The sequence below is a fragment of the Macaca thibetana genome, chromosome 9 (assembly GCF_024542745.1).
Source record: "Macaca thibetana thibetana isolate TM-01 chromosome 9, ASM2454274v1, whole genome shotgun sequence".
In the NCBI taxonomy this organism is placed as follows: domain Eukaryota; kingdom Metazoa; phylum Chordata; class Mammalia; order Primates; family Cercopithecidae; genus Macaca; species Macaca thibetana.
Genome location: NC_065586.1, coordinates 63,502,043 through 63,516,634, shown reverse-complemented (window position 1 = coordinate 63,516,634; position 14,592 = coordinate 63,502,043). Strand labels below are relative to the sequence as shown.

Sequence of the window (14,592 nt, the reverse complement as noted above, 5' to 3'; positions counted from 1 at the left end):
TTGCCTCATGCTAAATTCCCCTAGCTATAGAATGAAGAGCATTTTGCACCTTGAAAAGAGGGTCTAGCAAGAGCCTGGCAGGAATGCCTTGGGAACTCCCCTCTGCCAAGAGCATTCCTGACCCCCCGCAAGTGCATCCTCAGAACTGACCCCTCACCTGAGGTAGTGACCTCGGGAGAACCCAGTCACAGTCCAGGACCTGGGCTGGAGAGGCGAGAAAACCAGAACTGTATTCTCTCTTTTTTTTTGAGATGGAGTCTCACTCTGTCGCCAGGCTGGAGTGCAGTGGCATGATCTTGGTTCACTGCAAACTCTGCCTCCCAGATTCAAGCGATTCTCCTGCCTCAGCCTCCAGAGTAGCTCAGACTACAGGTGCCCACCACCACGCCCAGCTAATTTTTTTTTTGTATTTTTCGTAGAGACAGGCTTTCACCTTGTTGGTCAGAATGGTTTCAATCTCTTGACCTCGTGATCCTCCTGCCTCAGCCTCCCAAAGTGCTGGGATTATAGGCGTGAGCCACCGCGCCCAGCCTGAAGTATGTTCTTGGCTTTGCCCAGAACTCATCATTTGCCTCTAGGTCAAGTTTTCTGAGCGATTTGCTTCTCTGTCCCCTTTCTGTATAATGGGAATAATTAAACCTGTCTCCGGTGAGTGAGGCATCGGGAGTTTGATGAACCTGGAAGAAAGCACTGTACAGCCGGCCTGTGTGTCCTCATTAACATGCCTTTGTTCCTCCGATCTCTTGCAGGGTTTACATGGACCACCCGGGGACAAGGGAAACCGGGTGAGTCTGAGCCCCCGCACTCGCACTCTGGTTACTAATGTCTTCATGCTGGGGTGGAATGATCAATCGGTGATTCCTGACCAACATAGCAAACAGTTTTTCCTGATAAGTCATGCTAAATTGAAAGGCTTTACAAGCAGGGCCTTAACCCGTGGCATGTATGGAGCCCAGGGCCTGATCCTCACATGGAAGCACGTATTTTTCCACACGGCAAGGAGAGACTGAATCCCACGGCAGCCACAGCTTAGCATTGCTATCCAGCAACAAGAGCCATGTGTCCAGCTCTTTCTAGGTTGCCCTGATCGTGGGCCCCTATATGATCACTTTATATCCATTGCTACCTTGTCCTCGCCTTCTGAAACTTGGTTTTGCCAGGCATTCCGGGCCACTGGTGAGAGAGAAAATAAATTCCAGCTCCAAGAACAAGCAGACAGCTGTTGGAAGCAGCCAACCCTTTTTAAAAATATTACAGCCACTATTTCTCTTGGAAAGAGTCAGCAGGGCTCTGAAAGGACATGTGCCTTCTCAGACTCTTGCTGTCCCTTTGGTTTCTGCCATCGTCGCCAGGACACACTTACCAAATGCCCATGGCACCCACAGCCACGTAATGGGCTGTGGCACCTGCCACGACCTTCAGCATTTGGGCCCAGCAGGGAGAATTTCACTACATTTGACCAAGAGATGGCCTTTGGGTTCCCCTCTGGAGGGTCTCATCTGCTGCCGCATCATGGGGCTTCCTGGAGTTGGGGGCACACCCCCTACAAGCCAAGTATGTCTTCTAGCAGGTCCTAAAATCCCAGGTGCTTAGAGGAGAAGGAACAGATGGAGAAACAAGGCCCAGACGATGATTATGTGTTCTGGGTTCCCATGGAGAGTTAGAGGCAGAGCACACGGTCTCCAGAACCCAGGTCTTGTGGCTGATCTTTGCACACTGACACCATGTTCATGCACAGAAAGTGCACAAATGCCTATGCTCATCTGACGAGTGAATTCCATTCTCTTCAATTCAAGATCTATTTACTGAGCACTCCCATTTTCCTAAGTGCTCTCCACTGGCAGCTGGTCAAAAGCAACTCAGTTTGTCCCTCATCTTCTATAAACAAGAGGGAGCAGCAACGCCACCCCTGCCCATGGCAAGACCAGGTCTGGAAACCGCCAGAATAAACAGACCTGCTTCCAGATGCTCTAAGGCACACTGTGAAGGACTTTCCTTAGTGTGACATCAAAGGATTTAGGCTTCTAAAATCTTTGATCATTCCACCTCTTCATTGGCGTCCTAACTTCCTTTCAAATGTCTTTCTGACGTGTTCTAGTTTTCTTTATTAAATTCAATTAGTATTTTCTAAACCTCCTTCTTCAGACTTTTTCAGTTGGCTGGAGACACTGAGCCATCTGAAGGCTGCAAAATTGGCCCTTCGAGGGACGGTGACCATGTTGCTCTACAGGTGGAGGCAGGACAAGTACCCTTGTCACACACAGAGGGAGGGAGGGGGCTGGCGGCTCTGATGCTGCAGCAGCTGAGGTTATCGTGGAGGCCCCAGGAATCAGTGGGAAAGTATGTCTATTCCCCCTCCCCTTCCTGATGTGTGACACACTTTCCTCCATCCCCTTTACAAATTAGGAATATGTCACTTAGTAAAAGTCAAGTTCAGAAAACAGTGAGGTGGCACGCACCTTTCTTTCGAGCACACCATGAAGAGCCAATTGACTTATTCCCAAAGAGCAGGTTTCCAACTCCAGGGCAGCTTGTTCTCTTCATTCCAGGGATTTGGCTCTCAGGATGCCCGAATGTCCTGAAAGAGTCCCCTCTCAGTCTTGCCTCCCCATTCTGACCTTTTTTTCTTTTTCTTTGAGATGGAGTCTTGCTCTTTCACCAGGCTGGAGTGCAGTGGCGCGATCTCGGCTCACTGCAACCTCCGCCCCCCAGGTTCGAGCATTCCCCTGCCTTAGCCTCCGGAGTAGCTGGGACTACAGGTGTGCACCACCACACCTGGCTATTTTTTTTTTTTTTTTTTTTTGGATTTTAGTAGAGACGGGGTTTCACCATGTTGGCCAGGCTGGTTTCGAACTCCTGACCTCAAGTGATCCGCCTGCCTCGGCCTCCCAAAGTGCTGGAATTACAGACATGAACCACCACGCGTGGCCCTGAGATTTGTTTTATCTTACAGTGAACCAAGATACAACCTTAAAAGTATGCTTCTCCATGTCCCACCAAAGGATGGCCTCAGAACCTCTTTCCTGTTCATGGAAGGAAAGTCCTTGTCATGATGGGCAAAGGCCCAGAGCCCCAGACCAGGAGCTTTCTAAGGACACACAAGCCAGTGGAAAGAATATCCTGACCTTGTCACTAAGGGTGCTTCCCCTTTCCCCTAAGTAGCTCTGTGAATTTGGCCCAGGAGCCACCTTTAGGCTAAGAAATCAGTCAAAGGATAAAGGGTGGCATGAATCTGGCGATAAAGTCATTCAGGAAAATTGGGTGTTACTGTGGAGCTGCCTGCAGACCAGCCAGCTGAAAAGGTCTGTGTGCATGCGGTGAGGCTGCTTCTGCAATCTGAGAGGCCCAACTTTGGGGGGTGGGGGGTGCATGCATGTTTGTGTGTGTGTGCGCGTGTGTGTGTGTTCATGTGTGTGTGTGTGTGTGCATGTGTGTGTGTATGTCTCACTTCCTAAGTCCGTCTTGTCTCCTCACCTCTTCCTCCTCCACTATCTCTTTTGGCCTCTTCCTTTACTCCCTCACCCCCCAGATATGTTCATTCCATTATAATAATCCCACGTCCTTCATCCTTTCCCCTCCCCCTCACCAGCTTTCAGTTTATCTCCTCCAAAGTCCACTGTTAGACATTTACTTATGTTTTTAAGAAGCCTTTGCCCCTTGACTTTATTTGCCCCTTTATTCCTTACCAGCTAGGGTTCCCTCTTTGCAATGGGTCTCTTTTGTGTCACTGTCTGGGGGTGGCAGGCAGGGAGAATGCAGGTGACGTTACTACTCTAATAGCCTCAAAGGACACCGGATTTGGGGCAATTGTGCAGATTCTTAGAACACAATGTCCCATAGTGTCCGTTACCTGTTGTGAAAGTCTGGAACGCGCCAACCCTCTGTTACACCCGGGGTATCCTGGACCTGGGATCCCCCACTCTGGCAGATTTGCCGACTTTCTTCATTAGGAAATTGCTCATGACCCAGAGAATGAGGGGCCACCCTCCTGAGAGAGTTTGCCAGGGGGCTTCCACACCCAGATAGCTAGTGGTTTTGCTGATCTACCATTTGGGGATGATTTGTGCCATGATGTTCTTGCTGGCAGACAAAACTTCAGGCCGATGGGAATATACCCAATATGTGCATACATATTTAAACACATGGCATTTTCTAAGTAACGATTTGCATTTTCAGAACATTCATTTAGAATAATGCACTGGCAATTGCAGACAACCTCTGAAATAGAGAAATTTGAATAATTTCTGAAGATCTGGAGAAACATCAAAAATATTATTTTGTTTGCTTGTTTGCTTGAGACAGAGTCTCGCTCTGTCACCCAGGCTGGAGTGCAGTGGCACAATCTCGACTCACTGCAACCTCTGCCTCCTGGGTTCAAGCAATTCTCCTGCCTCAGCCTCCCAAGTAGCTGGGATTACAGGCTTGTGCCACCACATCTAGCTAATTTTTGTATTTTCAGTAGAGACAGGGTTTCGCCACATTGGCCAGGCTAGTCTCGAACTCCTGACCTCTGGTGATCTGCCTGCCTTGGCCTCTCAAAGTGCTGGGATTACAGACATGAGCCACCTCGCCCAGCCAAAAATATTCTTATCCTCTGCCTTCCTCTAATGAACATCTACCCTGCAGCCTTCCACTGCAGGAACACTGCACATGACAACTTCTGACCCCAACCTTTGGCTCCTATACTGGCTAAAAAGAAATCATAACCATTATTATCATTATGAAGCAGCTGTCATTTACTTTGCACATACTATATGCCATTATAAAGCATTTAATGTGCACAAAGACCTCACAACATTTTTTTTCAGACAGAGTCTTGCTCTGTTGCCCAGGCTGGAGTGTAGTGGTGCAATCATGGTTTACTGCTGCCTCGAACTCCTGTCCTTGGCTCAAGTGATCTTCCTGCCTCATACTCCTGAGTAACTAGGCCTACAGGGACATGCCACCACAACCGACTAATTTTTTTATTCTTTGCAAAAATGAGGTCTTGCTTTGTTGTCCAGGCTGGCCTCAAACTCCTGGCCTCAAGTGATCCTCCTGCCTTGGCCTCCCAAAGTGCTGGGATTACAGACATGAGCCACAATGCCCAGCCTCACAACAAATTTTTGAGGCAGGTATTACTGTATCCATTTTACAGGTAAAGAAACTAAGGCTCAAAGAAGTAGATTCACAAAGTCACACAGCTAACTGTCAGAACCAACTCTGACTTCAAGCCTTTGTTCTAATATGCTGCCCAGCCTTCAATGTCACCCTGGAGCGACACTGTTGAAGTCCCCAAGCATTAGATAATCCCCCTTCCATAGAGGAGGGGAGGTCCCAGGAAGACTCCCTAGGGGCATACTGGGCCCCCTTTTTAGGAAACACATATAAAAATGCAAATGCAAATTCATTACAGAGGTGATGCTTCCCTTTTAAAAAGAATTCCCCACAGCCCTTCTTTAAATAGACTCTGACACATACAATACAGGATTCAATTTAGAAAAATGATGTTTACTGTAGCTTTTCAGAAACAAATGAATTCCTTAAACCAACATATTCATATACAAATAACCGCTGACTTCAGACCAGGATGAAGCAGAGACACACATAGAACGGGAGAACCCAGCTGAGACCCAGGGGCCATCCGTGAGCTCTGGACACACACATACATATGTGCACATGGACACACATGCGTACAGGCACACACATGTGTTCATGTGCCCAAGCACATACCCAGACACACTCAAACATGCACACACACACATATACACAAGCACATACCCGTATACTCATACATATGTATACACACACGTGCACAAGCACATACCCACACACACTCAAACGTGCACACAAACACAAGCACTACATACAAATGTGCACAAGCACATACCCAGACACACTCAAACGTGTGCACACCCACATATACACAAGCACATACCCGTATACTCATACATAGATATACACACACGTGCACAAGCACATACCCAGACACACTCAAACGTGCACGTGCACACACATATACACAAGCACATACCACTCATACATACGTGTACACACACACAAGCACATACCCACACATATCAAACGTGCGTACACAACATACACAAGCACATACCTGTCTACTCATACATACATACATATACACACACGTGCACAAGCACATACCCAGACACACTCAAACGTGCACGTGCACACACATATACACAAGCACATACCTGTATACTCATACATACATATACACACACGTGCACAAGCACATACCCACACATACTCAAACGTGCGTACACACACACATACACAAGCACATACCTGTCTACTCATACATACATACATATACACACACGTGCACAAGCACATACCCAGACACACTCAAACGTGCACACACACACATATATACAAGCACATACATATATACTCATACATACATATACACACGTGCACAAGCACATAGCCACACACTCAAACGTGTGCGCACACACACATATACACAAGCACATACCCACACACACTCAAACATGCACACACATATACACAAGCACATACATATATACTCATACATACATATACACACGTGCACAAGCACATACCCACACACTCAAACGTGCGCACACACACACATATACACAAGCACATACCCATATACTCATACATACATATACACACACGTGCACAAGCACATACCCACACACACTCAAACGTGCACACACATACACACAAGCACATACCCACATACTCGTACATACATATACACACACATGCCCAAGTACATATGTGCATACACTCATACACGCTATGTTGACACACATCCCATGGCGCCAAGCAAAATCACCTTGCCTCCCAATAGAATGTCAAAGGGATAAACAATAATTGGGGGAAAAAAAAGTTGTCACCCCAAAGCCTTTCAAAAATAGACCCTCAGAGAGAAGAAGTTGGTCCCTAGCCACTGTGTTCAGCACAGACCCACCCTGGGCTTAGTATTAGCAAAACTGGCCACACAAATCTTCCATCTGTGGTTCCCTCCACCTGCAGCTCTGAGCCCTCTGCCTGTCCTCCCTTCCCCTCCCACCCACCTTAGCCAAATTCTCAGGTTCCTGCGGGGTGGAGAGGAGGTGGGTATTCACTCCAAATCCTATGGGGGAGAATATCCTAATTTAAAGTCTCTTTTTCCCTTTTTAACTTTATTTATCTTTTTCTGTCTCTAATCTTAACACATGAATGATCCTAAAGTTTTGATGTTTTTTTTTTTTCCCGGACTAAACCATTATTTACAGGGGGAGAGGGGGAAGAAAGGCTCTAGAGGGCCTAAAGGGGATAAGGGAGACCAAGGAGCGCCTGGATTAGATGCCCCCTGCCCGTTGGTATGTTTTTGTTTATCACTTGCATTGTTCTGGTTTTTGTCCTTGAGGTTTGCAAGTTGGAAACAAAGAAGGCAAATAAACTAAGATGAGAACCAAATGTCTACACTGATGCTACCAAAATCTGTTCATTTGACCGGTGAAATTCTGCCCACTGTTGGAGTTGCTTTATAACCACAGCTGCAAGTAATTCTGGCTAAATCCCTCGCCTTTGAATCCTTTTCCTTTGAAGATGCAGAGCAATTGATGTGTGGAAGTGAAGAAACCACTAGGAAAGGGATTTTCAGGGAAGGCCTCAGCTCTGAGCTCCAGGATGGCTTTGGAAGCCAGTGTAGCATTTGTGAGCCACAGATTTGCCTTCTTCGTTTCATGGCCATCTCTGTGGGCCAGTAGTTCAAGCTGTCTGAATCCTCACTTGGTCAGGATGCAGGACACCAGAGTTAGCGTCTCCTCAGGGCCACTGATGTCAAAACTGGGCAGAACAAAGCCAGATGAGGGGCTTCTAATGCACAAGCTACCAACACTCACCAGCCATCCAGCTAAAACCTTTAAAGCTGCAGACCAGAGTCGGTAGTCAGACACCCCATGGGAAGCCTTCTCAAAACAGCCAACAATTAATGATGAGGCACATCTGCTGGGTTTCTCAAGTGCCTTTCAATCCATTTGAAGGTTCTAAAAAATTATGATGCACTAAAGTTGAAGTTTGTCTGTGTTTACACTAAGTGAGTCTATAAAGAGAGTGGGATCAATGGAGAGGGGGCAGGTTGTACGTGTGCAAAGCTGAACTCTCCAGAGCACAAAGAGAGCACAAAAGCTGGATTTGGGAGGTGGGGGATCTCCTGGGATTTAGCCGCTGTTTGTAGATGCCTCAAGGGTCCTGCATCCTGGCCAGGGTAGGACTGGGCCTCTCCACTCCATGGTTGGAGCGGGCCAGCCTTGACCTGAATAATCATCGTGGTTGGTTTTGTGAACAGGGACACCGAGGTTTTAAAGGAGAGAAAGGGGAGCCGGGGTTACCAGGGCTGGACGGACTGGATGCCCCATGCCCATTGGTATGGCATTGCCCTTGCTTGCCTGCATGGCCGATTTGGGCTTCCCCACGTGTGTGATTCATACTGCGTGCCTCCCCAGCCACCCTCCACACTCCTCCTCCATCCCCCCCAGTATCCACTTCTCGCTTCTTCACTCTGTAAATGCCCAGAGTCACCCCGCCTTGGCTAGTACTCCGGGGTCTCCCAGCCGTGCCATCCTTTTGCATGCAAAGTTTACCAGGATATTTCCTGGCTTCCTGCTGCAGCTACTTCTAAAGCACATCCACCTGATGCGAGCCAGACCTCCCACCCTGAAGTTGGCTTTGCTGCCTCTGATACTCATCTCCAAGCTGATTCCAGACAAAGCTGCCACCAGAGACCAGCTAGGAAACTGGATTCTCTGGGACTGGTTCTCAGAACCATGACTTACTTCTTTTCCTTCAGGCAGTGCAGTTAGTTCAGAACGCACGGGCTGAACACGTAGCAAAACATGTGAATGAGATGCCTGAGTCAGCCCTGTGTCCCCTGCCCCCTCCATCGCATGATTTGGGGGACAGAATGGCATGATTACAGCGTAGACTGAGAAGTGCTAGAAGTGAGGTGGAGGAGGGGCCACCTGCCTGTTCTTCCAGGTTGGGTCGTGTGTCACTGCCCAGGTGACATCATCAGAACTAAGGGATGGTCCAGCATTAGGTTTTTGGATCCTAAAGGGTTTGTCCTTTTTGCTTAAATCCCAAAGACATTACTAGACCCTTCCTTGTCCCTTTCTTTCATGGTCGGATGGCTTCTTACTGAAGAGTCTGGGAGAGATGGAAAGGTCGAGAGTGCAGTTAAGGAGGAGGCAGGGAGACAGCTAAGGGCCCGTCTTCCAAGCACGTCCCAGGCGAAGTGGTAACAGTTTGTTCCTGCCTGCCCGGTCCCTCTCTAGGCATGGACAGTATAGGCCTCCACCCTCTTACTGCAAAAGAAGCTGAAGGGAACACTTCACTCCAAGGCTCAAGGGGTTACTGCTCTCCCCAAATTTCCCCAATTGGTTTGGAGTTCAAGAGCTATTTTATCATACCAGTAATAAGAGAATTTGGGGCCTCACATCCCCGCCCTGGGGTCACGCAGGAATTCTCTTTGAACAAAAGAGGAAAAGATATAAGAAATTATGCTGTGTGACCCTGACAGGGTGCCCTAGAGCCCCTTGAAGGGCAGTAGGGACTTTTTAGGAGGAGCATAGGCAACAGAAGAAGAGTGCAGAGCAAGCAGACGGTAGCATGCTTCCTGTCCCTGCTGGTCCTGCCAAACCCCGCGCTTGCAGCCTGCACAGCCACCTTTCTTAATCGGGACCTTCCACCATCCACACAACAATGGGAATGCCGCTCTGGCCCACAGAGGCTCCTTTAAGCACCGGCCAGGTCTTCCCTCGAGCACCGGCCAGGTCTTCCCTCGGCCACAATCCACCCCCCGCTGCAATCTGGGCACCTTTAGTTCTGCCAGCAGCTGCCTTGGCCTCTCTGTTTCTCATCATACATTACTTTTCATTCTCTGCCTGCCCTGCCCTCCATACCCCGCTGCCACCATCCACACACCAATGGGAATGCCGCTCTGGCCCGCAGAGGCTCCTCTCCCTCCCAGCATCCACGTGATGTGTGTCATACCGCACCGTGGCAGGCTGGGGAAGGGCACAGGGTCACCCTGAAACTGTGGAATGCACCACCTCCCCTTGCAATCCCCTCCCCAACCCAGAGGGGAAAATGAAGGTCACCCTGATTATACATCCCATATCAATGTGTCATTTTTCTATTAAGTTTACTGGGGAAGTGTCTTCCCCTTGTTGTTTCTCACTCTGCCTCCTCCTCTGTGTTATTATGGACTTGGGGGCAGGGGTAGCTACTACTCATGACTTTTACTACAAGATAACCAGACTTCCTAGGCCCTCCATATTGGGACCAATCCCTGCCCAATGCCAGGTGATGAGAGGTTTCAGCCCCTGGCGTGGGTGGATGTCATTAGACCGGGACAGCAGAGGACTCTCATTCCACAAGCAGCCTCAGGACTGAGGACTTGCTCTGGTCTCCTGAAGCCCCGTGTCCATCTCCTTGTCTGCCCTGCCTGTCTAGCAGACTTGGGCTGAAAACTAGATCTTTGCCCTTGGCCCAGCCTCGCCTTCCCCACCTGGTCTCTAGATTTCTAGATTCCCCACAGGGTATGCCAGCAAGAAGAGGAGATGAGGGCCCAAGAAAACTCAGGAAGGTTTGTATCACCAAGGGCAGAACACGAACATCTTGAGGCTAAAGGGGCTGCATGGTTGCTACCAACAAAGGAGACTGACAGTGTGCAGTTGATTCCCATGTTGCTACTGCACTTCACCCCCAAATTCCCAGCAAGGTCTAAGGCTTCCCCAGGAACACTTGTGTTCTTGCCAAAGGCTTCTCAGAGCCGTGCTGCAATACTCATGAGGTTGCCTGTCCCTTCATGCCCCTCACCCCACCCCAGGATTGATCATCAAAGAAGGACTGTCCACATGTCCTCCTCCCTCTGCTTAGGAAGAGAGACAAATAAGAGAATGAGAAGGCTGGGAAGGCCCTTAGAGGTCACTTCAAGCAACTGCCCTTGCCAAGGTTTTATGGAGGAGGAAACTGAGGCTCCCTTGTGCTGAGTGGCTTGCCTGTGAGCAGCCAGCACTCCACAGGGCCACAGCAGAGACTGTTCCTTCATGACACACAAGGACATCTCTGCTTGCTCGTCCCACAGGAGAGGACAGCCCCTATTGGCCTTGCACTGTAGCTGCATGTGACCTTAGCCAATAGGAAAATAGACGGATTTGTTTCCACCTCCTTCTGGGGTTCTGACCTGGAGTAGAGCAAAGAAATAGACAAGAGTGGGTGGACCACATCCTGATCAGCTGCCAAAATGTGTGTGGCCCTCGTTACCCCGGTCCTGCCCGCTTGGTGGACCACTGCAGGGAGTCTGAGCCCTCTGCCTTCCTTTCTCCTTGCAGGGCGAAGATGGCTTGCCAGTCCAAGGCTGCTGGAACAAGGTAAGGCTTCCCATCGGTTTGCATTGGGGCTCCATTCTCAATAGTGCCATAAAGCTTCCACAATTTCCATTCTGCCTTGCTACAGATGAGGCAGCAAGACACAGGTCAAAAAGTCACTGTCTCAAAGGCAGGGTGCCCATTAAACATCCCATACACTGCATGCTGTTAAAGAACATTTAAAAATGCTTCTTAGAACATCAGCAAACCCTACACGGGATGTCCATGCAGCCACACAGGTGACTTCTTTATGCTTTGTGTGTTCAATGTACATAGTGTCTTTCCCCCAAGGAAATTCCCCAAGGAGTTCCAGACCATCACTCATAGAGTTCCTCTGAGGTCGTTTATGCCACATGATGACATGTCTTAGATATAGGACATCTCAGTTGCTTACACTCTGAATTCACTTGCCACTGTGAGCTTCCCATTGGCTACGGTCACATGCAGCTACAGTGTAAGTTCATAGGGGCTGTGCTACTCACCACTTTACCACTCCCCTTGCATTTAATCTGGCAGAGTTTCATGCCACAACACTGTGACCTGCAGCCCAATCTCTCCTGGGCTCCCCGAGTTCCTACCGACAATGAGTTTTCATTGATTCACACTGGCCTTAGCATTTGCCATCATTAGAGCAGTCTGACATCACAGGACTGTGCCCTTGCCTGTGATCACCCCATTCAACTATGGCTCCCCAGAGCACAGGGCTGCCCAGGCTGACAGGGGCCATCTGCTTGCTAACTAATCCAGAAGCCCCACCTTGGTCCCCAGCAATGGTGGCAGTCGCTATGCTGCCCCATACCGTCTCCCTCCACCCTGCCTCTCACTCCAAGTCTTCTCACCAACCCCCACCACCATTGTCTCAAGGTTCATCCTCATAAAGGGTTGGAGACTCCAACCTGTTCAAGAATCTGTGCTCAACAAATCCAGTGCTATCCCAGTGACAGCAGAGTCACACTTACAATGAGATGAACAAACTCCCCTGTACTAAGATGCCAGAATCTCATTAGTGCACTGGGTTGGGTAAAAGTGGTGAAATCACCAAGACCCCAGGCCAACGCTGACCACCTACTTGCCCGGATACCTGAAGCGCCCCCTAACCCAAGAAGGAAGAGCTCAACACTCAAGACAGATGCCTCCCCAGAATCCGTCCCTGGAGCCTGGCCTCGTCCTCCTGCCAAGCTCCACCTAGACCTAGTTAAAGCACCACAAAAGCAGGTCAGAGGTGTCATAAGACCTCTGGACCCTTGCCCCCTAAAAAAAATTTCCTTTTTAAGGTTGCTGCCAATGGTTAGGAGATAAAAATGGTTGAGATTAGCAGGGGAAGAACAGCCACTACCAAGAGCTGCAATGTCTTGGAGAAGCAACCAGAGAGCTTCAAGACTACTCATTTACACTTTAAGTCCAATCTGGGACAAGGCAGGGGTTACAACAATCAGGCCTCCAAAGGCAGCAGAGAAAGAGAGTGCCCTCTAGTGACCACAAAGGGGATTCACAGAGAGGTGAACTTGGTTTCCTCCCTTCAGGGAGCTAAGGTAGCCACCAGTTTCTTCCACCTAGGGGCTCAGGGTTCCCACAGTTCCCCTGTCCAGAAGTCCCACCCAACCTAGGACAAGATTTCCCTCCCTTCCCACAAAGGAAATAAACCTCCGCAGACCCACTGAAACTAACAGAACATTGTTTTGTTTTTGTTTTGCAGTGATGCCTCTAACCTTGGATTGGCCTGTGTGTGTGTTTGTACATAGAATATTTATTTTTATACAGTTTTCACTTTTTGAAAATGCCAGAAGGATGATGCATCTTACAGATTATTAAAAAAGAAAGAAAAACCTGCATATTTTGTACAGAAAATATCAACCTCTTCCCTTTTCCCTTTTGTTTACAAGATGTTTTGTATAAACCTGTGTCTCTAATACACTTTTTGTTTGTGAGTATGGTCGTAATGTCTGCATGATATTTGTGCACACTTATTAAGTATTGAAGCTTAATAAATTATTGTGTCCTGGTGCCAAAGGGGGCCAGCCAGAACTGAGGTGCTGGCTAGCTCATGTGTGAATTCACATAAATGTAGAGGTCCATGATATTTGCTAAGCTAGGTGTGTCAAAGAGTATTTTAAACCCTTATGCATTTTCATTATTAAAAAAAAAAATGAAACATGGCAATTCATGATCCTGATTAATCATTATATTAAATACATTCTCTCCTGTGAAAGCAGAAATTCCCAGAAGTAGGGGTTCTCAGAAGTATGGAGTAAGGTTTTGAAATGGGAAGTTCAACAAAGGGAGGGAGGGGGACTTTATTGAGCAATGTATGTTGTTACAGATCCCAAGTTTATCACAGTGCTTGCTGTGTGAGCATTTAGGTTCAGTTGTGCTAAGGGCCCCCAGAGTTTCAAAGGAGCCATTTGCTCTTGCTGTTGGGTTATGGTAGGTTTTTGCTTGTTTGTTTTGCTTTGTTTTGCTTTGTTTTGTTTTGAGCGACAGTCCCTAGTACCAGCTATTGCTAATCATGGCTGTTGACTTGATATGAGTTTGTGGGTTCACTCACAACTAGCATTTGAAGAAGCTTTGCCTCATATGATGTTCCACTCCAGCAAACGGCATTCAGAAAACATGCCTAGATCGGGGCTTGGGCTGGGCCAATCTGAAGTTGTTTTTATTTTTTTAAGAAATAATGTTGTATTGCTTTCCATATTTAGTGCATTGCTTAGAAAAGGTCTCAGGAAACTAGTTTTAGTGACTAGTTAAGTCTTACCTACGGTGTAGCATACAGGTTTGTTGTTAACTGTTTGACAACATAAATTCATGCTTCTAAAAGCTTGAAAACAACAAATTCCTCCAGTAGTTTACATACATCCCCATCTGGTTTACATTTTGCATTTTCTTTATACATCCTTTCTTCCTAGACAACGCAAGGGGAAATTTAACCTCAGACTCTGTCCACATGCTGTCACACAAAACTCTAAATTAGTGGGCTTCACAGTCATTAGACAGCCCCTGCCATGTGTGGGGATGAGGTCACACTCACAAGCATTCATGGTAATGAAATCACATGCAGCTCAGACCCCAAACGCCTATACTGACACTCTTACTCTAAACGTCACTAGGTTAGCTTAAAACTTGGACAACTTCCTCCTCTAAGTCTTGGCCAAGTTCCTCATTTGAAAAGTGAAGCGAGTCTGGGCAACATAGTGAGACCCTCATC

At 48.0% G+C, this 14,592-nt stretch overlaps 1 protein-coding gene across 3 annotated transcripts in view; it reads left to right on the top strand.

The window, feature by feature from the left end:
- The window catches only part of COL13A1 (collagen type XIII alpha 1 chain), a 90,098-nt gene extending 76,544 nt beyond the window's left edge, over nucleotides 1-13,554 (top strand). For all 3 annotated transcript variants that reach the window (XM_050802961.1, XM_050802962.1, XM_050802963.1), the window contains 4 exons: nucleotides 750-785; nucleotides 7,251-7,337; nucleotides 11,355-11,393; nucleotides 13,087-13,554. In XM_050802961.1, coding sequence (XP_050658918.1) covers nucleotides 750-785; nucleotides 7,251-7,337; nucleotides 11,355-11,393; nucleotides 13,087-13,089 — 165 coding nt within the window. In that variant the 3' untranslated portion in view covers nucleotides 13,090-13,554. The remainder of the gene's footprint in view (nucleotides 1-749; nucleotides 786-7,250; nucleotides 7,338-11,354; nucleotides 11,394-13,086) is intronic.
- The last annotated feature ends 1,038 nt before the right edge of the window (nucleotides 13,555-14,592 follow it).